This window comes from Trichomycterus rosablanca, chromosome 20 (assembly GCF_030014385.1).
Source record: "Trichomycterus rosablanca isolate fTriRos1 chromosome 20, fTriRos1.hap1, whole genome shotgun sequence".
NCBI lineage: Eukaryota > Metazoa > Chordata > Actinopteri > Siluriformes > Trichomycteridae > Trichomycterus > Trichomycterus rosablanca.
In genome coordinates this window covers 7824418-7851890 of record NC_086007.1, presented here as the reverse complement: position 1 = coordinate 7851890, position 27473 = coordinate 7824418, and the positions used below count along the sequence as shown (strand labels likewise).

The 27473-nt window shown below is 37.3% G+C and overlaps 2 protein-coding genes across 4 annotated transcripts; one reads left to right on the top strand and one right to left on the bottom strand.

Annotated features, from left to right (window-relative positions):
- The first annotated feature begins 5768 nt into the window (after nucleotides 1-5768).
- Nucleotides 5769-12751, top strand: foxn1 (forkhead box N1). Its single transcript, XM_063017351.1, has 7 exons — nucleotides 5769-5882; nucleotides 6824-6931; nucleotides 7429-7556; nucleotides 8709-8805; nucleotides 10317-10524; nucleotides 11000-11440; nucleotides 12408-12751. The coding sequence occupies exons 1-7, from the start codon at nucleotides 5769-5771 to the stop codon at nucleotides 12680-12682; spliced, it is 1371 nt and encodes a 456-aa protein (XP_062873421.1). The 3' UTR covers nucleotides 12683-12751.
- A 3277-nt stretch (nucleotides 12752-16028) lies between these two features.
- unc119a (unc-119 homolog a (C. elegans)) lies at nucleotides 16029-25948 on the bottom strand. Of its 3 annotated transcripts, none has more exons than XM_063016955.1 (5): nucleotides 25637-25948; nucleotides 19037-19150; nucleotides 18741-18840; nucleotides 17837-18009; nucleotides 16029-16431 (listed from the first exon to the last, which is right to left on the bottom strand). In XM_063016955.1, exons 1-5 carry the CDS (start codon nucleotides 25815-25817, stop codon nucleotides 16319-16321), a joined length of 681 nt encoding a protein of 226 aa, XP_062873025.1. In that variant the 5' UTR covers nucleotides 25818-25948; the 3' UTR covers nucleotides 16029-16318. The 3 variants fall into 3 exon arrangements, with proteins under 3 accessions (XP_062873025.1, XP_062873026.1, XP_062873027.1); XM_063016956.1 differs by lacking the exon at nucleotides 25637-25948 and adding an exon at nucleotides 20671-20687; XM_063016957.1 differs by lacking the exon at nucleotides 25637-25948 and adding an exon at nucleotides 20110-20194.
- Nucleotides 25949-27473: the final 1525 nt, after the last annotated feature.

Here is a 27473-nt window from a genome sequence, read left to right as displayed (position 1 = left end):
AACTTGGTAGAGGTCTAAGTGGAAGAAAGTCTGAGTAGCACTCTGGAAATAAGGTATGTGGTATCATTGATGGTTTAGGAGCTTTAAGCTTATATTAATATTCTATTAATTGACATCTGAAATATAGGTACATTTATTTGATTATTTTAGTTTAAAATTATTAATAATTATGTCAAAAGTTTTTCTTTGCATTTCTGCAACATGTAATTGTAGATATATTTGCAGATGTATTTCTAGCATAATTTTGGCATGCAAATTTATCTGCCAGTGGGATACAGTACAGTGACTAAACCTGTCTATATTTAAGTTGTTTTAATTTGCTAAGACATGATTTGTAAGCATTCTTTCACAATTCAGTAGTGAAGGCCTATTTCATACCATATTTAGTTTGGGGCATTTTTAAAATAATGAATGCATTTATTTTACAATATAATTTTTACAGTTAAAGTAATAGTAGTAATATTATTTTAGTAATATAATATTGATAGTAATAATAATATTAAAACAATAATTAATTATCCTGGTCAGGGTTGCAGCAGTTCTGGTTTCACCATGAAACACTGGGTGCAAGGCTGAAATACCCCGGACAGAGCGGCAATCTATGACAGGGCTTCAGCCACCAACTCCCTTCTTTCCTCCTTTTCCTCCAGACATAGCCAGTCATCGGGCAGTTGTAGAGCAGTTGTAGCCTAGTGACAATCTACTGTCACAGTACTGTAAGTCGCTTTGGATAAAAGTGTCTGTTAAATGCCAAAAATGCAAATGCCTGTATAGATGCCCAGCCAGCCAAAAACAGTAGTGCAATAAATGCATCTGTTCTTACAGGAAGCTTTATATTGACATGGGCTAAAGGGCTTATCTGCAAAAAAGAATACCCTATTTCTGTTGTCCATGAGATCACTGGAAAACTTTAGTAATGCTATTAAGGTGGCAAATTTGTAGCAGGGGCTACTTTAGCCTCTAAGCCTGTGGCAGTGTAAAGCTCACTTGACTGTGGAGATTATGATAGTGTGTAAGTCATGGCAGACCTGATTTTTTTAATTATATTTGACCACCTAGACATATATTCTCCTAGCAGAAGGTTACAGTCACCACTCACAATCTTTGTTTAATTAGCATTATTAGAATGATATATGTCTGGTGATACAGAGAGTATTACATTCTTCCACGCCTGTTGCCTTAATGTAACAGTATTCAAATATGTTGCTAAAATATTAACTAATGGAACATTATGTAATTTATATGACGTTACAATATCAGGTGTAATATCTGTTTGTGTTGTGGTCTTCAGCTTTAAAAGGAATAATAGGTCACATGAATGTCAGAATAGTGCTAAACTTAGTCCTGGCACGTTGGACTTTTGTTGACTTTGCATTAATAAACTATACATTGACAGACTTGATTTGTGTGATTTCTGTTTGAAAATGACATGTTTAACCCACTGTAATAGTTTACCTTAAATCTTTTTTATGCCTTGTGCAGATATATCTACAAAACAGCTGTAGCCAAGACTAAGTAAGTATTTTAAAGATGTTTTATATTTGTATTAAGTTTTGCCTATGGTGGATTAGGACCTGATTTGTGGACAAGAAGGCATTTCAATTAATTCCAAAGATCATTCTGTGCAAACCACTGGAGTTTCTCCACACCAGACTCATCAAACCATGCCATAATGGACACTGCTTTGTGCCCAGGGGCTGGAACAGCTTTGAGCCTTCCTGAAACTGTTGCCCAAAGTTGAAAGCATATAATTTATATAACCACTGACTACACATTGGTATATTCTAAATATTATATATTAGGGGAAAGGGGTAGCTCAGTGGTTAAGGTACTGGACTCATAATCAGAAGGTTGCTAGTTCAAGCCTCACCACTGCCAAGTTGTCACTGTTGGGCCCCTGAGCAAGGCCCTTAACCCTCAGTTGCTTAAACTGTATTCAGTCATACTTGTAAGTCGCTTTGGATAAAAGCGTTTGCTAATGCCGCAGATGTAAATGTCTAAAAATAAAATATCATTTTGATACAGGATTTCATTAATTTTATTACAAATGGACTCATTATAATGCACCACTAATAAAGTGTGTGTGATTTTCAGTAAAGTTCAAATAAAATTCTCAGCAAATCCGGCATTCTGAAAATATAATAGCCACAGTTAAAGTACAGTAAACTACTCCTTTCATCACATCAAAGATAACTGCACCATTTGAGCAGCACAGGGTCATTTTACACATGGACATTGACAGATAAACCTCAGAGAAATCAGATCCACTAGAAGTGCCTTGTTTGATGCTGTTGACATTTGTTCCTGCTGACCTTACCTCAAAGAAAGTCTAAAGAGCAGCACTTAAGTCCACCGAGCGGAAATGAAAAAAAAAAAAAAAAAACTAATGACATGATGTATGAAAGGATAGAGAAAGACACAGTCCATTTCAGATGTCAATCAACAATGTGTTAGAAGACCAAATCTGCAGGATGCAGTTGAATTGACATGTATGACACAAGCAAGAGATCTATGAGGTGGGAGATATTTCTCAAGTTATTGCATACTGTGGTTAAAGTACAAATACATTACAGAATCTGCATTTAACATTGTAGACTATGCAATAGGTTTAAATGAATGTGTTTAAAAAAACAACGTGAACTTGGACTGGTTGATATAATGATGTTGAATGAAGTCAAAGGTTTACATATGCTTTTAAGGGACATGTATTTCAAGGCAACGCTTGGATTTCAATGTCTTCTGCACCTGTTCTTTTTCTGTCTTCTAATACCTCATTAGCGATTATAGTGATTGCCTATGCTGAATTATCTGTGTTATGTGAATAGTGCGAGTACAAAGATAAATGGTCATGATCAGCAAAAAAAAACAAGCTGTCACCTAATGCGGAACGAAAATGAGTCCAGATGCTTGGATGTAATTTAAGAATGAACAACAACAAAAAAAAATCTGGTTCACCATGAATTAAAAGCTGCTGAAACACGGGCAATTGCAATTGCCACTGGACTCTGTGCAGGCCAATGGAGTTTCTTGAAACCAAGCATATGTTCGTTTCTTTATAGACCTTGCTTTGTACACAGGGGAACCTTCATTTTGGAAAAGGAAAGCATCTTCCCTAAACTCTTGCTGAAAAGTTGGAAGCATATCATAGGGGGCAGTGGTAGCCTAGTGGGTAGAGCTTTGGGCTATCAACTGAAAGGTTTAGAGTTCAAATCCCACCTCTGCCATGCATCCACTGTTGGGCCCTTGAGCAGGGTCCTTAGCCCTCTCTGCTCCAGGGGCGCTGAACAATGGCTGACCCTGCACTCTGACTCCAGCTTCTAAAAGAAAAAAAAGCTGGGATATGCAAAGAAAGAATTTTATGTACTGTACATGTATGTATATGTGCATATGACTAAAAAAGACGTCCTATTCTATTTCCTTTATAGCATTGATTTATTATACCTGTTGGGAATTGTTGTAGCTAAAACACCTGAAGTCAATAATAAGAAGGGGTGTTCCAATACGTTTGTCCCAATAAATTGGAATACAGTGGCCAAGTAAACGTGGACTGAATATGGCTGCACAATACAAACTAAGGAGAAAATATTTACTTAGCTTGAAAGAAAGTGAGAACTACTAACTACTATTTGTAGAACAGGTGTGAATGTATTGGAATATGATTGGAAAAAATTCTGGACATTGCTGCAACGTAAGCAGCGTGTAAACCATTCTGCATGTTCAGCTTTTTCCTCTTTGCACTCAAAATGCATTCAAGCAGACTGCAAAGGTAAGCATAAAGTCATCTCAACTTCCTCCATGATACTCAGTTACATCACAAATGTGTTTCGCATGAAGTCCACCTCACCCCTCTTTCTTTCACTTCAGCTCCATGCTGCAGATAAATTGGCCCTAAAGTGACAACTGCTTCATGGTTTGTTGGGGATTTTAATGAGCTTTTTACCTTCTAAGCAGTGCAGTGTGTTTACAGTAAGTGAAAGGAGGAAGCGTTTCCCGTAAATCACCTGTGGTCTTCTGTCTTACTTAAGCCGTGATCGAATATCAGGAGTCTGAAATAAGCAAAGTATATTCTTCATTTCAAAGTTGCAGGTAGACAGTTTCACTTACTGAAAATGCTTATGTTTAAACTTGAGAAAGAAATGTAATCAGTCTTAATAACCTTTATGAAGGTGGTCACATGGCCAGAACAGCTGACAGAGCTAGTTTTAGCTGTCAGTCCAGAATTGGGACTACATATGAATCTCCATTTGTGCATTGACTGCTGAACTACCTGAGTGCCCAACAATGCACAGTGTTAAAAGGAACAAACTAGGATACTTGCAAAAGAACTGCTAAAATCTCCAAATCTTTTCCAGTATAAGAAAATGGTGTTTATGGAAGGATATGTAAGTCACACTGGTGTACATCTTCTCAACTCTTAATTGAACTGGACAATTATGAAATGAATATGCTCAGAATATTAAAATTCTTTTATGGTTGCTTTACAGAAGCTGTGTTGGAAATTGATGTCTACTGAGCTAGAGTCTTTCTCACTTGCAGTCAGCAACAGCTCACCAAAAAGCATTCAGAGTACACTGCTGGAATCACCCTGTCAGCAAATGCCACTTTCACAGGTCTGAATTTAATAGACTTTAAAAAGGTATCTGGGTTTATACGCTCGATCATTTCATGTATATTTTGCTCTTTAGCTGCGGATATAAGTTACTGCTGTCAGGCAGCTGCCTGCAGGAGTACGTACATGTTTTATACCCGTAGCTGGAAGGGCCATGAACCTCTGTACCAGGCACCATCTAAGGACATGCTTTCCTGGAGGCACTATGCCTGTATTTTATCTTGCCAACTTTATTTCCTTTATATTAATGAATGGCAGGTGGTATAGCACATCAAATGCATTAATGTAATTGCTTTCATATCTATCGTTATTCGATCATTACATATCATTATATATCTTATTTTTATGCTTTTTAAGCACAGGCAGCATGTGATGTGCTTCATTTAGAAGGGATAGGAAGTGACTAATTTTATTGCCTTGTTATAAGAAAAAAAAACACAGAATCATATATATTATATTAATAATTGAATTTACTGTATAAATATGTGGTGTATTTTTAGAAAACCACCAACAAACATAGAAAAGAACTAAAATTACTGAACTATGTTTGGACAAACAAGTATGTTTTCCATTGCAAATTGCAGAAAACACTGAAATTTTAAGCTCACAAAACATATAATGGCTCTGACGAGGGACAGCATGTGGTATTCTTGGTATTATTTATTCGATGACCTATTCTGCAGCAATTAAAGGTTTACACAATTTTTTGGTATATTTTTCGGGAATGACTCTTTCAGTGATGGACAGACTAAAATATTAGTACATTTGCAAACCACAATTAAAGTATTGTATTGTATAGCCATTAAGGTTTGTCAGTGCAAAAAGCAATAAAATTTGTGTTAGTTAATTTCGCATAAGCTACGGATGCAAATAATGAAGTTTATAACATGCCCTTGAACAAAGTGTTAAAATGGACACTTTCATTCTTTTTTGTCGTTTGTAGTGTGTAAAATCCACAGATGGCTCTGTCACCAGCTCTCAGAGAGACGGCCTCCTCTACAGGTTAAAGAGCGGCTCTGGAGAGCGTTTTAGAAGGCACAGTGTGGACGGGATCTGTGTGGACCAGGAGTCCGAACCAAACAAGGACAAGCGCTTTCACCCCTATGGGCGGCAGTACAGTGATGGCGATGCCCCTGGATCTTCCCTTTATTGCTGTCTCATGGAGTGTGCGTTGTCTGAATCTCTCAGCCCAGATACCACTGTCATTACAGATCTGGCAGAGCAGAATTCCTGGACTCCACTCAGCACTACCCTACAACCAACTGTGTTCATGGTAAGTGAATTATTATGAAAAAAAAAAAACCATCAGCTGTAATTGCTGTTTGGCTAAATCAAGTAAAAATAAAAAAATATATTACATGCAGGTTTTGTTTGCATGTTCCACTGATGTGCAAACTTGCAAAAACATGAGACAGCAGTGCACTTGTTAACGCCCAGATGTATAAATGTGAACAAAGTACACAGTGTATTATCTGCAATACATATCTTTTATTATTTTTATTTGGGTACATATTCTGCATGTCAATGTAGAAAATCAATGATGTGTGTATTGTATTTCAGATTTTTTCACTGTAATTATTGCATTTTAATTTGGTACTAATTCCTCTCCATAGATTTAGTCACACACTAATCTTTTTATAATCTTCAAAGTAATATGTTACATTTAGTAACATTAGTACTTAGTTACAAAGCCATTGTTGGTAATTATAGCTTTGAGACATCTACAGTAAGGAAATAATTAGCTTTTTACAGCATTGGAGTTAAATATATGTTTCCCAACCAATGGCAACATATTTTATTTAAAACCAGATACATTTATGTTATTTTTTGCAACATTTACATCTGGGCATCTACACAGACATGCCCTGCCTAGGGTGTGTTAATGACTTGTGCTCAATGACTCTGGTTGGACCAGACCCTTTGCAACCCTAATCAGGATGAAGTGTTCATGAAAAAAATAATCCAAAACATTCTAAAGTAATCTTTACATATAATGTAGTGACTAAATATACAGTATAACATACTTTATATATAACATATTTGTTTATTAGTCTTTAATAATCCGTGTTTCTTGCCAGTGCAGTTGAATAATCAAGGCTAAGAATTATTATAAAATCAAGAATGTTATAAAGGCAGATGTGATTTTGGATAACTTCCCACTGTAAAATTATATAAACATTACCTACCTATAATTACCTCCTAATGATCTTACAGAAAGTGGAGGAGGGCACTGCTGAACTGCAAAACGGGCCAGAAGAACCACCCAGTTATTCAATGTCTACCCACAGTACATACGACACCCTCAGTCCCCTGCAGCAACAGGTAAACTGTGTGCACATGCACGGCTTTGCAAATGCCTTTATGGTCATAAATATTTTATCATGCACTAGAGAATGATAAACACATTCAGCTTTGTGTTTTTCTAGTGCATTTTTATTTACTATGTTAAGTCAATATTAGTCCCACAGCTAAAGTTTAACATGTGTCAACAAGAAAATCCTTGTGTGATAGTGCAGAGGAATATCTTGGAAGTCATACTAGCAATCAAAACACCGGCAGGATGTTACAGATTCTTACTGACAGTATACAAATAGGGGTTCAACATACGTACCATGTACTTTAAAAAAGTGCAGTTTTTATTGTAGAAAAGCTGGGCAAACAGTTTTGAATTCATTCATTAATCAAAATTATTTGCAGACATTACAATGCATCCTTTATTTTACCTCTTTTATAGAGTTTGTAAGAACTGTCATTCGTATTGCAATAGCTTTAAATGTCATTTTTCTTTTAACAATCAAAATGTGTGTGTTTTATTTTAGTTTTCAGGTGAATACCTGTTTGGAGGACTAGAAAGCAGTTCACGATATTCTTACCAAAACATTTCCTCACAAACCAATCAGGATACTTCAGTCCAGCCACCCTATCCCAAACCCATCTACTCCTATAGGTACACATATGAACCTCCTATCTTCTTAAACTTATATTAAGAAAACAAAAAAACATACCTGTCCTTGACATATCACTCTGAGGCAGGCAGGTGTGTAATAAACTCAAAAAGCTCAAAAAGCCCTCGGCTTACAACTTTTGAGCTTAATAGTTTTTGTATAGGGCAGACATTAAAAGATAAAATATGTCATGTATATAGAACACTTATTACTTTTTAAGAAACCAATATTAAACCTTTCTTGCTTTTTGAACACATTATTTGCTTTTTTTTATTTTAAAAGGCATATATCTTTAGTAAGATGCACTGGAGCCCGAATCTCATAGTTTTAAGCCATACTTCTTAGTGGTAGTAGTAGGTGTGTTTAGTTTTTAGTTTCTATTGCCAGTAGGTGTCTGCCAGCTATAGCCAGAAAAACTGTTAATTGTTGTGATTAAAACATTATTTCTGAAAATAAAGAAGTTTGTTTCATTCCCTATTCTGTACCATTACCACCCACAATAGTGGCCCAATCAGTTCTGTTTTCATTATTTAAATTTTGCGGCAAAAACATTTAGATGTTTTGCTATTAAAAGTAACAGTGTAGCACTGTCACCTCGTCAGCCAGGGTCCTTTCACTGTGGAGTTTGCATGGTCTTTCTGTGTCCGTGTGGCAACCTATCCAGCATGTTTCCTACCTTTTGCTTATTGAATAATCTAAATCTAAGATAAAAGAATATAAAAAGGACATATACAAATAATTGCATAATATAAAAAGGACAATTCCTCCATCTTAATAGTTCTGGAATCTCCCCTGATTTAAATACTTTTTAAAATCAAATACTTTTGTGGTGTTGATTAAATCATGTGCGATTGCAATTGCCTTGGCTATTCCTGGCCACCCCACCCAAATAGTTCTAGAATCTGAATTTTCATGGAGTTCAGGAGTTGTATGGTTTCTAATATACTACACATCATTGCAATCAGAGCACAATCAGCCTGGGGTAAAGTTCAGATACAGAATTAGGTCCTAATGTCCCTATAGTTCCTGAGGTTTGTTCTTGTGGCTTACAGAATTTAATTGCCCATGTTGTTTAAATTGTGTAAAAAACATTCAATATGAATCATTGACTGATGAGTTGTTTAAAATGTTTTTCTTTCTTTTAAATTCTATAGCATTCTCATTTTCATGGCTTTAAGGAATAGCAGAACTGGCAGCCTGCCCGTCAGTGAGATCTACAGCTTCATGACAGAGCATTTTCCTTACTTTAAGGTACTTCAATAGGTCTTAACTAAATTCCTACTCCCGTGGTGACTCTTTTCACTATTGTCAACAGATTTGTTTGGTTTAGTGTTTTGGTTGAGGATGCATGTTTGCATTAATCCCCATGAAAAGAAGGATATTTCTTAAAGATACACTCAATGATACAGGATGGAACATCTTTCCACTGCTCTTAGGAACATTATTTTGGCAAAGTTCCAGACATGATCAGTGATGGAGAATCACGAACACATAGTTCTGTGTTGGAGCTGCCACAGGCTATGCCCGTTATAGCTTGATCGGAGTGCCTTCACCTGCTGACTTCAGGCAGGCTTAACCAACAAAGGGATTTATTGCACGGCACTGTTTTGGTTACCTTCCAAATACACATCAAAATTTATTTGCATTTCAGTACAGAGATCAATAATGTTATTGTACTGCACTGTACGGTGGCTCAGTGTGCAGCACAGCAAGAAAGTCCTTGGTTTGATTCCCAGGTGAAGCGGTCTAGGTCCCTTCTGTGTGGAGTTTGCATGCTCTCTCTGTGTCTGTTTTTCCTCTGGGTGCTCCGGTTTCCTTCCACAGTCTAAAGACACGCAGTCAGGTTAACAGAAGATACAAAATTGCCCTAGGTGTGTGAATGTGTGTGTGAGTGTGTTTGCCATTTGATGGACTGGCGACCTGTCCAGGGTGTTTCATACCTTTCCCCCAGTGAATTGGACCCACTGCAACCTTGCTGTTGTGAAGTAGAATCATTGAAGAGAAACAACAGATCAACCACAAATTTAAACTCACACAAAAATGGAATTATTTAGTGATGTTCTCCATTGCAAAAGTCATTTCTGTTACTGTTATCATTTGTCAGGACATTAAAGGGTTGGGGTTCCATGGCTGAATTAATTACCATGTTCAATTAAAAGAAACTGGGTGGAGATGAATAAAGCACAACACTGTTGGAAAAACAACTTTTGAAAGTAATACATCTTGCTTCACAACCATGCAGTCTAATGGCTTAATCTGGGTTTGGTAGATGTCAGGAGAAAACTACCTGAATAGATCCTGCTCCTGCCCTTAAGTTACTAGATGGCCAGCATTAGTGGCAAACAAGTGGTCCTGTGGATGAATTGATGATGATTTAAAAAATGAGGATAAATGCACATATGAGTTAAGCACATATGAATGTAATGTTTGGGTATTTAAATGTTGGATCATTAATTAAAAGCTGTATTTAACTGGGTAATTATAGTTGTTGTTTGTTGCTGCAGAGTTGCTAGGCATTAATCTCAAATAGTCTTCGTGTGGAGGAGCAATTCCATGTTTAAGCAAAGGTAAAATTCCTGATGTATTATCTCAGGATGATGAATAGAATCTGACCTGAAACGACTAAGTAATATATATTACTTTTATTATTAATTGAATTAGTTTGGCACAGTAAATAATGTGTGGCAAATATGCAAAAATAGAAATATTTATTACAGCACTGTATATGTTTTAAAACTCAGATTGTATTGTTGTTTGATCAGACAGCACCTGATGGATGGAAGAATTCTGTCCGCCACAACCTTTCCTTGAACAAGTGCTTTGAAAAAGTAGAGAACAAGAATGGAAATGCCTCACGGAAGGGCTGCCTGTGGTCCCTTAATCCAGCTAAGGTGGAGAAGATGCAGGAAGAGCTGCAGAAGTGGAGGAGGAAAGACCCTATCACAGTGCGCAGGAGTATGGCCAGACCAGGTACCACGACACAAGCTTATTTTAATATTTGGGGTTGCCTAGTTGAGGATGGGTCCCCCTGTGTGAGTAATTTCTTTCAAGGCCAGTAGAAGTAGAAGATTAGTAGATGTCTAGACCTGGATGTCTATAAGATCCTATGTGACAGTGCCTATACTAACAAAGTAGCATTAACTCGGTCTGTAAAAGATCATGAATTTAAGCTCTGACAATGTCATAGGCCTCTAAGGCCAGGAGCCCAAAGATGGTATTTTTTTTACACTGCTGTCTAGTTGGTAGGAATGGCATTCATGTCTTTTCTATTAGTCAAAGTGACACCAGCCAGTCTCAAGGCTCTTTAACCTGAAAAAATTAGTACCCTCCAAAAAGTAAGATGGCTTAGTTGAAGAGGTGGTGGCAGAGTTCTTGGTATTTTAAATGTGTTATATTAAAGAGATTAAACTCAATTACCACTTGTGTCTTACTCTGTCTTACTTAGAGTTGCTAGATCATCTTCTGGGCGAGAGACCGGAAAAACTTAAATCCCTCTCTTCCCACCTCAACAACCACACTTATTCAACACTCCCAAGAGCCAGCTTGCTGCCGCCATACACCTCCAGTACTCCGCTCAGACGACCTCACTACAGTTATTACAGCATGCCCTCACAGGCTACTCCTCAGCAAGTCCAATACCTACCCTCAAATTCTCAGACCTTGTCCTTGTACTCCCCTATCCCACATCAGCAGCCCAGCACACGGCTGCCGCACAGAACTGGCAGCCTTGACTCGCCCTTACTTGCACACACACCACCCAGTTACAGTGCTACTCTGCAGTCCAGCCATAATGCTGCAACAAGCATGCAGGAGCTGTTAATGGAGGGAGAGCTAAGCAATGACATAGATACACTCAATCCAAGTCTGACTGACTTGCAGCTCCATGGTAAGAGCGTTGCACAACAGACAAACCTTACAAACGTAAATACTGTCCCTGATCATACTGTTGCTGCTATGGTACTTTTATTTGAATGGCATTTGCAGTTGGACAGTAAACCACTATGTTATGTAGTTACCTCTTTGTGACTTTATAAGACAATTGTCAATCAGTTCAAAACAACTTTTCTGAATGCAAAATTACAACTGATTTAGGTCTTTCACCTTCTACCATACTTAATATTGTGAGAAGATTCAGGAAATCCAGAGATATCTCAGTCTGTGTAGGGTAAGGTCAAAAACCACTGTTAAATGTGTGTGACCTTCAAGCCCCCAAAAGGCATTGCAAGTGAAACATTCATGCTACTGTGATAAAGTCCACAGAGTGCCCATGCTGACCCCTGTTTATTGCCAAAGGTGTCTACAATGGGCATGTGAGCATCAGAATTGGACCATAGAGCAATGCAAAAACAAGTTTACATCATGTAAATGACCAGGTGCATGTGCCTTGCGTACCCATCAGGGTGGCATGAGGATGCACTATGAGAAAAAGGTGGGTCAGCAGAGGCAGTGTGATCCTACAAGCAATGTTCTGCAGGGAAATCTTGGGTCCTGGCATTTACCACCTACCTAAAAATAGTTGCAGACCAAGTAATAGCAGCAGTATTCCCTAATGTCTCCTTCAGCAGGATATTATGCCCTTCCACACTGCAAACATTGACTAGTATTGGTTTGAGGAACATGACAAAGAGGTCAGGGTTGACTTGTTCTCCAGATTCTCCAGATCTCAATCCAATCAAGCACCTGTGGGATATGCTGGACAAAAAAGTCTGATCAATGGAGGCCTACACAATATAAGACTGATTAAAGCTGATCAGTTTAGATCTTATTGAGTTTAAATGAGGCAGTGGTCTTATGTATCTTACAGAACTACTGGATGTTCTGACAACAGGATTGTGTCATTTCCCTTTTGGCAGGTCACTTGTGGGAGGAGCTGAGGGATGACAGCCTGGCTCCGGACTCACTGACAGTCATTGACACACCAGCCACCCCTGACCAGCTCAGCCCCAACCATGCTGGAGATTGTGGAAGAAGCTCTAGTGGTTCAGGTAGTGGGGACATAGAAACAGCTGGGCATGATAATCTTTCTGAGCTATACATCACTGGACTTTGCCCCAGTGGATTCAGCAGTGCAGAAAGCATAGCGAGTCTCTATTCTGCCCCAATATCCACTCCCATACCCCTGCTATGAAAAAGGCTGGTGTCAATAAAGGAGGATATTTTAAACTTAAATGTACACAAAATGTACCACTTGACAAAAAACTAGGCCATATTTCATTTCCAACATTTGTGTTTTTAATTTTGTACTAAATCTATAAGGCTGATGTATTGTTTAATATAAAAAGGTCTAACTCAAAATCTTTACCATGATGCTTACTTCAAGTGCCATTGTTAAGCTCTGTAATGTTTTTATACTACATTAAAAAGCATGGAAATGTCAGGGATGGTGTGTATTTACTACATAAATTAACCATGAACATATACGTGAAAGCCAAAAGTTTAAGGTCACTGGCTAAAATAATTCTTAAATTTAATACAGTGTTTTTTAATTCATAATATATAATCAATTTAACTCAAGTAAAAAGTAAAATTCTTAAAAAGTATTTAATATGTTTCCTCTTTTGCTGTGTTTACAAAATATATTTGCACAAGTTTGTGCAAAATCTGATAATTCATGACCTGATTCTGATCATGTTATCACAGCATGATTTTTACACAATATTTCAAAGAACATATTGTCATATTAATGAATGATTGGTTTTCTGTGTTTTCAACTGCCCCTGTGATGATGGGGTTTAGGTCAGGTGACTGTGGTGAAACGTCCTTGACAGAGTACACTCCTTTGGTCTTTAGTCTTAAAGTATATATTTTTATATACACTACCATGTACTATACTATATATAGTATATAGTATAGTGTATATATATATATATATATATATATATATATATAAATTATATTATATTGATATATTAATATTGTGGTAGTATGTGGATAGTAATTCATGAGCTTGAGCTTAAAAGCACTTTTCTTCTCCAGAATTCATACTGCAAAAGGCTTAGTATTTATGTTACCGTTAATTGTACTCAGTTAATTTATGGTGTTCAAATAAGAATAAATTACCTTGGGTGAAAGTCTGTGAAAGTTGTTTGAAATCCCTAATATGTGGAGCCAGTAATAACAATTAATTATTTATCATTAGTACTGTTTTTTCAGCTTTAAGTGGACATTTATACCTTTATTCAAAAACATTTAGAACTTATAACAGAGCTGATGGTTATTATCAGCTGGGAAATCCTGGTTTTTCAGGCTAAAATGAATATACTGTGGTAAAAGGCCTCAAAAATCTCTTGGAATTTCTGATTTAACATTAAACCAAGAATCTGTCAAAGAGAAAAGTGCATTTAAAAAGTGCTGCCACAGGACCAGCTGATAGGAATCTCCTGTTGTGACATGCATAAACCTGCTAGGGCTTCACCCACATTTACTAATACTTTAACTCAGCTAATTTAAATATCTAGAGCTGGCAAGTAGCTGCACAAATAAATTTTACAATTTTGAAGAAGCTGCGATGAACTTTGTGACACTGATAATAGGTCAAGTATGTTTAAGGTGGATTCCTAAAATTTTCATTTGTCACTGACCAAATAAGACAACCTCTTTGGCAGCATTTTTTAAAATGCATTAAGGGTCAATGTGTTTTTAAAATAACTGGTCCATAGATCAACCAGTGCCATAATGAAACTGGTTTTCTGCAAATCTAAGTCTTCAGTATTTATTTTATGTAGAACATTCAGTTGCATTTAATACCACCAGATGGAGCCAAACATTCACATAAAGCCTTTATTTCTGTCGACCAAATTAATTAAATATTTCTACACATACTTTTGAAAGTTTGGACATTTCTGGACACCCCTGATCAAAGGTCATGCGTTGCTGGAAATTTGAAATGTGCAAAAATAATGGAATTTTGAAAAGTTATTGTTTACCAATATGTTACATTTTATGAATATGTGGGTTTTCTTTAAACAGTTACCCATGAGACAGGGATGGGCACTCGAGTTAAGCATTTAAGTCGCATACAGACTTTTTGTAACTTGTCCCTTATGACTCCTGACTTGACTCTTGACTTGGACTCTAGCCCAAAGACTTGTGACGACTTGGACTAATATTTTTTGACTTGTGAACATATCTGCCCTGAGAGATCACTGCAGGACTCTTTAAAAACATGATTCCCTAACATGTAAACCATTTTATTTAAAATATATAAATTAAATGTGGGCAGTCTGCACTTTTCCTTCATAACATTACAAGTGCTCATAGAATTATGCAACATTTAATAAAGAAAACATTTACTTCATTCATAGAATATAGACTGGATTTGACAATACACAATCACAATGATGTATAAACTACTGAACATTTGATATAGATCTCTCTCTAAGACATTTTACCAGCACAGCTATGAAAATATAAGACAATGTTTTTACAAGTATAAATAGTCACACTTCAGCAGTCCAAAATAGATTAAATCATGTACAAATTAAATTAAAATGTATGAATCCCTTGTTAATAATCCGCACATAGAGTTTACGTGCCCTTTTCAATTTAAGTAATTTAATTTCACACGCAGACACTGGAAGATTAACATTAATAATAATAATGGCCTTATTTTGTTTAAGGTTAAGTTAGATTGCAGTTTCAAAATATACTCAACATGACCAAATCTATGTGGACACCCATACATCACATCCACACGTGCTTGTTGAACATAATCCTAAATCACTGGGATTAACATGGATTTGCCCCCTTCCATTTAATGCTCTAAAAGCTTTCTATCATTTGACAAGACTGCAAGGAACTATTTCCTTTCGGCCACGAGCAGTAGTAAGCTTGGACGCTGATGTTGGGTAATAAGAGCTGGCTCGCCTTTGGGGTTTCAGTTTATTCTGAATGTGTTATGGTGTAGACGTCAAAGTTCCGTGCTGGTCAGTGAAGTTCATCCACATCAAACTCTTCACAATGGTTGGAAGCACACTCACTGGAACCCCAGTTAAAACGATCAGGCTGCCAGTTAATGAAGCTAGATTTATTATTACAAAGAACTCATTTCCATTGCACCACAGTCCAATAGTGGTGCACTTTACACCTATTTGGCTGGTGCTTTGCAAATTACATAATCTTACGTGTGTGTGTGTACTCTAGCTTGCATGCTGAACAGGTTGCGTTCTATAACATGATGAAAGTCACTAAGCTCTTCAGTGTGATCCATTTTACTGCTGATGTTTGTCTATTAAGATTACAAGGCTGGCATTATGTATCTGTTAGTAACTGGTGTGGCTAAAATAGTCTACCAGGGCCCCACATACTATTGGTCATTTAGTGTGTATTTACCAAGTGGCATCACATTATGAGAATGAACTTACCATATAAAAAAGACTTTAGAAAACACAACATACTTTTCACTGTCATGCCAGCTACACATCTGCAGGCACCTAGTCACTCACATACATGCAGAAACACACTACTGTAGGCAATTATCAATAATGTATTTTACTACACTAGTATTACCATTATGTGGACTCAGTAGGGTGACTACAGTGTAGAATTGTCTTTTTTGACTTTTGGTCTGGCATGCGCACACGCGCACACACACACACACACACACACACACACACACACTTTATTTCATCCATACACACATATCCTGAGCTCAGAGTGTTTTTTTTTTGTTTTTTTTGCCAAACAACCATTTTCAGACTGGATTAGTTTAGTCTCGGTCAGGGTTAATGCTGTGGTGCATCTGTCCTTATTTTTAAGAATGCTCCTATGCACCACCGCTGTAGGAGTAATCAGCCTTGTTGTGCATCACCAGCTTGTTGTCTACAAAGTAGAAGCTGTCCGACTGAGTCTCATATGGGTGTCGGATCATCTCGTTGACTGCAATATAAAAAAAACAATTGATAACCCAGCTTTAAAAATGTAGACACAGCCTGGTAATCATACACTATACAACTGCAGTACAAAGAAATAAAAACAGAGGGGAGACGACTATTACGTGCCCTATCCAACACACATGGAGTCACCTGCCACAGGTGGAGTCTAACAGACATGCGGACAGTCCTGCACTGCTGCCCATAAATCATCCACCCCTCAATCAGGCAGTGCTAGAGTGAGTACTTTTTTAACCCAGAATACTTTGCTTTGTATTATTTTACTTGCCATTTTGTATATTATTAACCTATTGAAGCAATAAATAAATACATAGTTATAAAACTATTAAGAATAAATATGCTGGCACTCAGGTGGCACAGAGGTCTAATGCGCTAGCCCGCCACTGCTGAGATGTCTAGGTCTCGAGTTCAAATCTCAGCTGTGCTGTACATCTTACATTACAATTAACTAAAATTAAAGCATCTGCGTGAGGGGTGGATGATTCACAGACAGCAGTGTGTGACTGTCCATACTCAATGTGGTTCTCCCTGACACTCTGCCTTTGGCTGATAAAAAGAAGCAGCTCAAAGGGGGTGCTTAATAGTCTGAGGCCCTCCTCGGTCAGGACAGGGGTGGTGCACTGGCAGAGGAAGTTACAATATGGGAATCGATTATGGCTTGATTAGGAGGAAAGGCTGTGTTGGAAAAAAAAAAGATGAATAGGAAATCACTTTGTCTGGTCACCAGAGTAGGAATACAGGGGGACTAGTTTTATCTTCTATACATGGTAAAACTTTTAGTAAGAATTTACTCCAAGCCTCTTCAACTGGCCACAGGGGAACTGAGTATATGCAAAGTGGGACAGTGCAAAATTAAAGAAAAGGCAAATAATTAAATTGCTGCCTGTAATATCATGCAAAATAATGTATTAGTCCGAGTTGGATTTCTAGATGCAAGAAGTGCAACCTTAATAGTTAGCAGTACAGACTCTCACACATAATGTTTGTTTGTTTCATTCTTAACGCCATGGCTATTATCATGGCTGGATAGTAGATTCAGTCTTTAAACATCAAAGTAGGGGGTTGATTTGCTCTTTTTACTTGTGGGTATAGTGTTAAGAGTATTTGTGTGTCGGGGGAGGGGGACTAAGGTGAAGATTTTCTTGTAGTTGTTTGTATGGTAAAAATGGGGGCAAGTGGGGGCCTGGTCTCCTTTTAGCAGGTAGGTATGGGTCAATTTGGTGTGTCCTATGCGGCATCTTGTGTAGACAATGTGTTCCCATTGTTTTTGGGGTATTGAGCTCTTTGTTTGTATGATAGGGTTGATCTCACAGAGTCTGTTCTAACACAGTGTAGGATAAAATAGTAAAAAAAAAAATTTTTTAAATTCTAGGAGGTAAAAGGGCACTTACTGAGTTCCTCAGAGAGTGGAGGAAATTCATAGATGTGCTCACAGGTGTTCTTACTGCTGGGGATGCAAAACCCAAACTCGAAGTCAAAGCTCTTCAGCAACTTTCCGTGGAAGTAGTGCCGCTCGATCATGCGAAAGTTGTTGATTGGAACGTCACCTACAGCAAACTCCACCCTGCAGTGGTAGGACACACAGTAAGTGCAGCTGTAACCATAAATGCTTTCAAGTACTTTTGTTTCTTTTGCTTAAGCCATGCAGAAGCACAGCTGGTAGGGTGGGTGCCGCACAGCAACATGGATCCTGAGGACCTGGGTTTGATACTCGCCTCTGCTCACTGTCTGTGAAGGGTTTGGCTTGTTCTTCCTGTGTCCATATGAGTTTCCTTCCACCTTACAAAAATATGCAGAATGTAAATTGACTGCTTTAAATTCTGTCTGGGTGTGAGTAGGTGAAGGGGTAAGAACGGTATATGCCCGCCTCCCTTTTGCAACCATAACAGCCTTCATTCTTCTGGAAAAGCCTTTTACATTTGTGCCTATTTAAACAATGGAGTGTTTTTAAAGTTGGGCAGTTATGTTGGACTGTAAGGCATGTACTCATTTTTCTAACTCATCCCAAAGGTGTTCAATGGGTGGAGGCCACTTTAGTTTCTTAAATGCAGACGTCTTTATGGACCTTGTTTTGTGCACAGGGCTACATTCATGCTGGAACAGGAAAAGGCTTTCCCCACACTGTTGTCCCAAAGTCAAAAGAAAATCATATTTTTCCTATAATTAATTTTATTCACCTGTTAACAATTTGTCTATTACTGACATCTGGTACCATGTCCAACACACAGTGGGCTTATAATAGGGTCACTTAGAGCCATTGCTCTGTGATTAATTACTAATTTTCCCAGTACTTACGTGGCTCCGACCTGCCGTAGCCGCAGAAAAGCTGGAGTAAACTGGTACCGCACAAATCGGCCAGCACCAGGGTCAAGGTCCTTTCTGTCATCTGCACTTTCTGTGTGGCACAAAAGGAGTGTCATTACAGCCTGTGTTTGGGCAGAGCTCTTACAATACACTGTATCTAACTGAAAACCGAGGCTCTGAAAAGAAAGCAGAGCCGAAATATCACAAAGTCTATTATTGCACTGCTGGTAGACTGAAGAACTAAATTAAGGTGACCTGGGGTGATGGGGGTCACGCTGAGGACTCACCTAAAGAAGGAGGTTTAGTGATCTCAAAAAGAACCGTTCCCGATTCCATATCTCGGATCTTGAACCTGGTGAACTCGATCTTGTGCACATTGTCCTCTGGATTACACAGATAATCTGTGAACAGGAACAGAAAAATATACTATATTAATATATTTACTGGTCATTAATGTAAATCCAGACATAATCCGTGTTACTTTAGTTTAACACCTAAGATACAAAACGCTGTATATCAGAGGGGAACCATTATGGTCTTCTACACCTTCAAGGAGGGTGTAATCAAATCTGGATGTTTTAACAAGACAACAACCCTGAACAAAGTTAAATGAACTCAAAACTAATATGAAGTGAAAGTATGAATCAGTATGCAAAATGAAATAGATTACATTGAACCAGCCAGGCGGAGGTGGTTGATTTTTACAGGACTCCCTGTAAAGTTTGTTCCTGTGAGTCTTACCTTAGGCTGGATTACACCTAAGAGGCTTACATTCTTTTACCAGAACATGGACAGATTGTCGGATAGTAGGGAGATTCAAATCTGATTGTGTGTACAGGTTTTTCATTTGGGCACAAATAACAGTGTAAGAGTGAAACAAACACTGTATAATTTTGTATTATTTTATGGCTACGTTTACTACCGCCCGAGTGACCTGAACACACAGAGCTCCAGTTTCCTCCCACAGTCCAAAGACATGCAAGTGAGGTGAACTGGAAATACAAAATTGTCCATGACTGTGTTTGACATTAAAAGACTTGAACTGATGAATCTTGTGTAACCAGTAACTACCTGTACTGTCATCACTGTAACCAAAGTGTGTAAAACATGACGTTAAAATCCTAATAAATAAATAAATAAATATATGTATGGCTTTTTATTTGCGTGACACATTCAGGTTGTAGTTTGTGATACAGTGGTGGATTGTGGTGAAATGACAATGTATGACAAAGTACCCCAGAGCTTATATGGCTATATTTAAACGCAATAGCATGATGCTACAATGCTATACCATAAAACAGTTCAGTTATGATAGATCCTTAAGTGTGAAATAAACACATTTTCTTTTACTTACACTTACCTGTTTAACTGAGTATACAAAGCACTTGTCTGCACTTGCCCTGGTTCTTATCACACACTTGTGTACCCAGCCATCATCAATATCCATGGCAACCGTTATGCACATGACACTGTTTCTATGGTAACTACGGCTCTTCACTGAGGCCCAAATTAAAAGCCTCAAAAGATAGAATGATTTATTTTCTCAGAATTTGTGAAGTAAATAACTGGGTTGCTACACTTAGCTTGTAGATGTTACTTGTAAAAATGTGCTACTCACATATGCTTAATTCTATAGAACTGTAACCAAGACTTTATTAGACTTTATTAAAAACAACCCAAAACAATGGCCTAAAACAGTTGCTACCATTTTAAATAAATGTATTATTTACATACAAACAGTTCAGTTAATTAAAGAAACGCAGCAGTGTTTTATTTATTATTATTATTTATGACAGTATAAATAGTGGAACCACTTCATTCTGTAATTAGACAATATTTACAGTATATCTTACATTACCCAGCCCTATTAAATAGCATTTTTCTCATTACTCATCACTTATGCACCACTGAAAACACTCACCATACAAATGATTTAACATACATGACATATCTGTGGTAATTCCTGTGTATTTAAAAAGCATTAGTGTAGATCTGATTTACTTTCAGAAGCTGACAGCAACCACACTTTATTTCCTCTTATATGGTCACCTAGCAACATACCTTGTAACACCAAACCAGGGTAAGAGCCTGGTTTTACTGCCACCAGGTAAACAAGCACCAGGTTTGGCCAACAGTAGAGTTTGATAAAGTGTGGCTTTAGAACAGTTTTTAAATTTACATTAGGAATGTGTGCTTTTTGTTTCTTGACTTGAAGAAAAACTTACCAGCACTTTTTTTTAAATTGTCACTAATTAAGTTGAGTCAAACTGTCCCAATTGTCTATAGCACACAAATGTACTCCTGTGCACCATATGGCCATTCTGAAATGTGATAGTGTTGATTTCGTGTTCTGCCTACACATGAAAGGCAACATGTGATCATGCAGAACTACTGTTGCTAAAAGAACCCCAAGGCAGGATTGAAACACATGTGACCCTGTGTTGTCCTGCTTGCACAACACCTCAGGTACAATCTGGATTAAATGCTTCTTAAAGCTTTTGGTGAAAGTTACATTGCCTCTTTAATGCCAAAGCAAAACTATTACTGGACTGTACATGTCTGGAACACTGTGACTCAGAGTTCTTTGTGTGCAGGTGTTAAATAGGTCAAGTGTAACTTCCAGCCTTGTACTAACCTCCTGCTAAATCAGTTCCATTTTGGATGCTGATTATTGTGTATAGAACTGGAGGACTTAACTGTGCTTTTGATGCATATTACTACTTGCTGACCTGCTTGTCTGCAAGGATCTTCTGGCTATGAAAGCTTATTTTATTTCTATTTTATGCTGTTGGTTTATAAATCTGTATAGCACTTTGATTAGAATAGAAATGGTCTTTTGAATAAAAAAATGCACATATTTAATATAAATAGTCTGTATTTAATTTACTGTGTTTCTAATGTGGAACTCCGGGTACATAATGTTTCCACAGTGTTAGGGGGTTTCCTGCCACCTGTAAAGGTGTGAGTAAGTAAACGCTCGAGTGATACAGTGTAATGAAGTGGCACCTTGCCTAGATGTGTTTCAGCCTTTTACCCAGTATTTCATGCTCTGGACCTTACAGAAACACCAAGAAAACTCTGACCATACATTTATTATTTATTTATTTTATTTTGGATGTTCAGCACATATTTGTGTATTCTAGGTATTATATTTCAGTCTGTTTATAGTTTCTTTACTTTCTGTTCATGTATTTTCTTGTGTAAGGATTTCTTCTATGGTTCCTGGTATAAGTAGTTGTTGCCCTTCTTAAAAGTATTTAGGGCATTCTATTATGAGGTGCTTTATTGTGATGGCTGTTTGGCAAGTATCACAAGTTGGGGGATTTTCTGACCATAAATAACTAATGAAACCTCTCTGTGACAAGTCATATGTTTCTACATATGTTACCTACTATTTTAGGTGGACATTATACACCTGGATTGTGGGGAAATATATTGCAAGGCATCACACACTTTTAGTTACTTACACCTACTGGTAGCAAATCTACCTATTGGCATATTTTAAAAAATGTGGTTGAATACATCAGTACCCTGAGACAAGGATCAAACCCAAGCAGTTATGCAGCATTAACCCTACCCTTTCTACCACCATGCTTTCCACTGTGATGTAGACTACGAACAAAAGCTTTTACTTTTTTTTATAGACTCCAGGTGATTCAGTCACTGACAGAAAGGAGAATTATATAATCATTCGCTGAATTCACATTTATTTCAAGTCCTGTCTGATTTACAAAGTGGAAAATGATATGTAATTTGCATATCGATGGGTTTAGTCATAGACAGCTAGGTTGTGTAAAGACATGTAACTGTTTATTAGAAACTCCATGTTTCAGTCTGCTCATGAATCACTCAGCAACAAGTGCCAGGAGCAAATGCAGGAAAATGTCAGCCGGAGTGTTTTTGTGGTGGATGGGAATTACTCACCATGAAAATTCAGTGAAGTTCAGTGGGAAGTCATGAATACAGTATGTGAACATGCAATTTCACTGTAATTTAAATGCTTATATGCACATCGTTATTTCTGTATTCATTGTATGCAGAACATATTTCTTTGCCTTAAAATTTTTTAAAAGTAACATATAATTTTATTAAAAATATAATTTGTTAATTCTCTTTAACATATTTTTAATTAACAAAAAAACCAAAGACGTACCAACTTTATTGTATTAAGTAAACGTAAACCAATTTAGAATTTGATGCTTGTAACACACTCAATCCCCCTCGGTTTCCTACCACAGTCCAAAGCTATGCAAGTGAGGTGAATTGGAGATACAAAACTGTCCATAACTGTGTTTGAACTGATGAATCTTGTGTAGCTAGTGATTAACTGTCCTGTCACAAATGTAACCTGTGTGTGTTAACCATGCCATTAAAATCCTAATAAATAAGCAAAGATAGTTATAGCTCACCAGTTTGTGCCAATCTTCGTGAGAGACTTGACAATCCGTTTAAAGCTAACAATCAGGTCTTTCACCATCTACTGTACCTAATACTGTAGAAAGATTCAGGGAAGATTGTTGAATGTGTGTAACCTTCAAGCCCTCAAAAAGCCCTGCATTAGAATACATTATGCTACTGAGATAAATATAGCCACATTTTGCATATGCATAAGGGTACCACTGATGCAGAGGCGTATGTTGAGCAGCATGTTAGCAGCTGTTGGTTTGGCTTCCTGTTTTGTAGCAGTAATGTTGCTGAAATTCAACTATTTAACTAATAAATGCTCAATTGTGCCAGGACCTTTGCACCATGTGCATTTTCTAGATATACATATCACATTGTTTAGCTCTGCTGCGACTAGTAACACTTGTGCATGGTAATGTGGCTGAACATGTAATCAGGTTTGATGCACAGGAAGGAAAGACTGAATACACTTTGTTCCTCGTCACACTCTGTGGTTACAGTGACAGAGCAAATTCACAGCCTGATTATAGTTCATCCAAAATAGAGCAACACTGAAGGTCATACAAGGCCATTTATGAGTAAATGAATAAATAGCGAAAGACCAAGCAGATTAATTTAATTAATCTGCTTAAGCCCTAGTGCTCAGAGAGTTTTTGCTCAGTTTTCCAGTCAGCGACACAAAACAGGAAAGTGCTTGAGTTTCAGTGTGATCGAGCAACTAGCTTTGCTTGATGTTGCTGCACCAGTCACCACTGGGTTAAGATTTTTTCCAGAATGTAGTGTGCATAACTTGGTGCACAACCTGCAAGCACCCATTGTGTGGAAATGACCAATAGGTGAGTAAAACTGTGGATGGGAATATTAAAAGAAAAGTATAAGCAGTGTATTACAGCATACAGGTATTTTTCCAGCATAAACATTTTCCAAAACTAGGTGCATCAAGCTACACACAGAACTGAGAATAGCTGATGGGTCCCAAATACCACACTTTCCATTAAATAGTGTTCTAGCTGATTTTCACCAGTACTAGTAGAGACAGTCTTCCATTTTAGCTCCATTTTAACACATTCTTCTGAATTATTATTATTTTTAAAAATAGTATGTTTAAGAACAGTCTGGCTTTGTGTTTTAAACATTAATTGCATATTATAAGACCTCTTACAGGTAACTAATCATGTAGTCTGCACATTTCTGTCATATAGGCCACATTATGAAGCCATTTCCATACTCTATATGTTAAATATATGTAAAGCTTTTAAACAGCCTGTCAATTATAAATCGGTATATGTTAAAAACGATGGTTCCCGTCACTGCTACTTAGATTTAATAACATTTCTCAAGGGAACAGCACCAGTGCACCACCTTAACAACTCCCCTTCAGACCATTTTTTCCATGGAGTTCACACAACCAAACATGGTTCACTGGTGATTTGAGAATTGCTCTAAAAGTACACTTGCATTGTGGCACCAATCTTATTTGGGATAATCATTTAAACATTTATATATGAGCAAGTTGTGAATAAATTAAAAGTTATTTAACAGATTCATACATTATTTAACAGATTTATTTAGCTGAAAGGGCAATATACAGTATCCGGGCCAGTTTCTGCATGTTTTTAGAGGTGAAATTGGAGTACCCTGGGAAAAACATATACACAAAGACAACTTGGAAAACTCCACACATACAGTAATCACAGGCGAGGATCAACCACATGTCCCCACGATGCATGTTGCTATACTGAACTACTCTACCAGCTGCACTGCTGTGCCACTCTATTATTATTATTATTATTATAATTATTTATAATAATTATTATCATAGGGGATCAATTAAGTTGTATCTATCTAGTAATCATAAAAATAAAAGGTAAAATATAACTTTTTTGTAATTAAACATGTTTGTCTATCTAGTCATTATAATAATAATAAAATAATAATAGAAATTCAACCTCACATTTTACAGACAAAAGTAATTATACAATGCAAGTAAAAAGCTAATATAATGTAAATATTTAAAATACAAAAACTCATTTAATAAGTGACGCAATAATTGCATCAACAAACAAACAAATTAAAGAACGTCACAATAACACAAGCTATTGTGCTCTGTTTTATAATCTTTACGTTATACGCAACAATTAAAAAGTGCAATACAGTAAAGGATTAGAATTGATATACTGAATTAGAAATATCTATGGATGTATTCAACAGAAGTAACAAATTCATATTTAAATTCCTTTATTATGTCGCCTCGCTTTGTCTGGGTCAGCTATGACGTAAGTTAGTATCCAACATCCGGTATAACTGTCTGTTTTATAAAGCGCTTGTTTTTACCGGACATTCATGTTAAAATAAACACTCAGGTGAATATAAAACTGCTGAATAAAACACTGGTTCATCTGTAGTAGGATAACCCGATGCTAATCCACTATTAACTGCAGAGCGATAGCACCAGCAGATTTCTATTCTCAGTTAATACTTACTGTCTGTGATCCTCTGCAGGCCGAGAACATCCTCCGGCGTTATTACAGGCTTTTTGCGCAGCTCCTCTTCAGTAGTAGCCGGGATGCCCGCTTCTGCTCCCTGCTTTACTTTCATTGCCCACAACTGCGTCTCCGCTTTCACCGTTACCTGCTTTTCTTGCAGTCGTGTTGATCCCAGCATCCGCTTTATTTACCTCTCCGTTAGCATCAGGGTTGCCAGATTGTATTCTTACCGTCCCGACAGACCAATTGAAGTAAGCGTATGGCACTGCTAACCAGAACGAACTTCACCTTAAAGGATTTCTAATGACCAAACCGCGGACACGTTTGTATTTTAAAAGTAAATGAATAAATAACCAATTTGCAATAAAGTGCACCAATCTGGCAACACCGATGTGCTAAGAATAGATCCATTTATGTATCTTAGCTTGCTTTGATTTAAGTCGGTTTAGTCCCGCCCTAAACAGCTATTGGCTGTGGTTGATTAAAACAAAAGCTCAAAACTAGGGTCCGCGTTCATTCTGCTTTGTGATTGGATATTAGGGATATGATGTCATTAAAATTTCGAAGAAATACATTTATTTATTTATTAGGATTTTAACGTCATGTTTTACACATTCATGGCAGAAACGGTAGTTACTCGTTACACAAGATTTAACAGTTCACAAGTTTAATGCCAAACACAGTTATGGACAATTTTGTATCTCCAATTCAACTTGCACGTCTTTGTACTGTGGGAGGAAACCGGAGCTCCTGGAGGAAACCCACGCAGACACGGGGAGAACTTGCAAACTTCACACAGAAAGGACCCGGACCGCTCCATTTGTGTAACCAAAAACAAATTCCTTGTATGTGTGAGCATACTTGGCCAATAAAGCCTGATTCTGATCTGGGGATCGAACCCAGGACCTTCTTGCTGTGAGGCGACAGTGCTACCCACTGAGCCACGTGTCCCCCCCCCCCCCCCCAATAAATAAATGAATGAATATATATATATATATATATAAACACAAATAACACAGCAAGTACAATAATGAAATGTATTATAAAGTCAATTAAAAACCCTAACTTATTATTTTTAGAAAAGACTGGATTTGATTCAGTACTGGAAAGAGCTTTGACACACATCTTTCATATTTAATAATTATGCCACCTTTAACCCAGTCAACCTTATCACATTACTAGCTTATTTTCAGTTTAAGGGTAACAAAGAAATTTAAAATGCAATAAAATGATCATTTTATGTCCATTTAGATTTAGACAGCAGATGGAAACAAATAACTTTAAAAGCATGCAAAACTAAACTGGTAATTACAAGTACGGGTATGTGTAAATTTTGTAAAGAAGATGGCATATGTACATTGGCCAGATGGGATTCCTACAAGGAGTATTAGCACGTATGGAGGGTCAGTACACTCTCTCCTTATTCCTCCACCAGTGACAAGAGGGGCTTGCCACTTCTGAGGGAAAATTCAACACTGTTCCAAGTTTTTACCATTTAGAGTTAATGACTCTTATATAATCCAGCTAGCAGTAGTTGTGACTGAAACATCTGAGCTCAACAATTAAAAAAGGTGTCCACATACCTTTGGCTATATAGTGTATAAGAAAATACATTTATTTGTAGGAAAGAAAAAACACTCGTTTGAAATACTGAAGTTTGAGATTTTTATTGGTGTTTGTGGAAAATTTGAGATCCCTGAGAGAGATGTGCAGCAGGACAGCACAGTCTCCTTATCAGAACAGATGTTTAAGTACATGAAGTCTGAGCACAAGAAAGTGGAGGAAATGGAAATCCTCATACAGCATGCCATGAAAGATGCTTCCCACCAAAAAT

Excerpts from the sequence above, each read along its gene's own strand:
- foxn1 (XM_063017351.1), top strand. The coding sequence starts at position 5,769 with ATGGAGTGTGCGTTGTCTGAATCTCTCAGCCCAGATACCACTGTCATT. Across the intron at positions 8,806-10,316 it reads AGCATTTTCCTTACTTTAAG|ACAGCACCTGATGGATGGAA; the intron begins GTACTTCAATAG and ends TTGTTTGATCAG. Across the intron at positions 10,525-10,999 it reads CAGGAGTATGGCCAGACCAG|AGTTGCTAGATCATCTTCTG; the intron begins GTACCACGACAC and ends TGTCTTACTTAG.
- unc119a (XM_063016955.1), bottom strand. The coding sequence starts at position 25,817 with ATGCTGGGATCAACACGACTGCAAGAAAAGCAGGTAACGGTGAAAGCG. Across the intron at positions 19,151-25,636 it reads CCTGCAGAGGATCACAGACA|ATTATCTGTGTAATCCAGAG; the intron begins GTAAGTATTAAC and ends TCCTGTTCACAG. Across the intron at positions 18,010-18,740 it reads CTACGGCAGGTCGGAGCCAC|GGTGGAGTTTGCTGTAGGTG; the intron begins GTAAGTACTGGG and ends CTACCACTGCAG.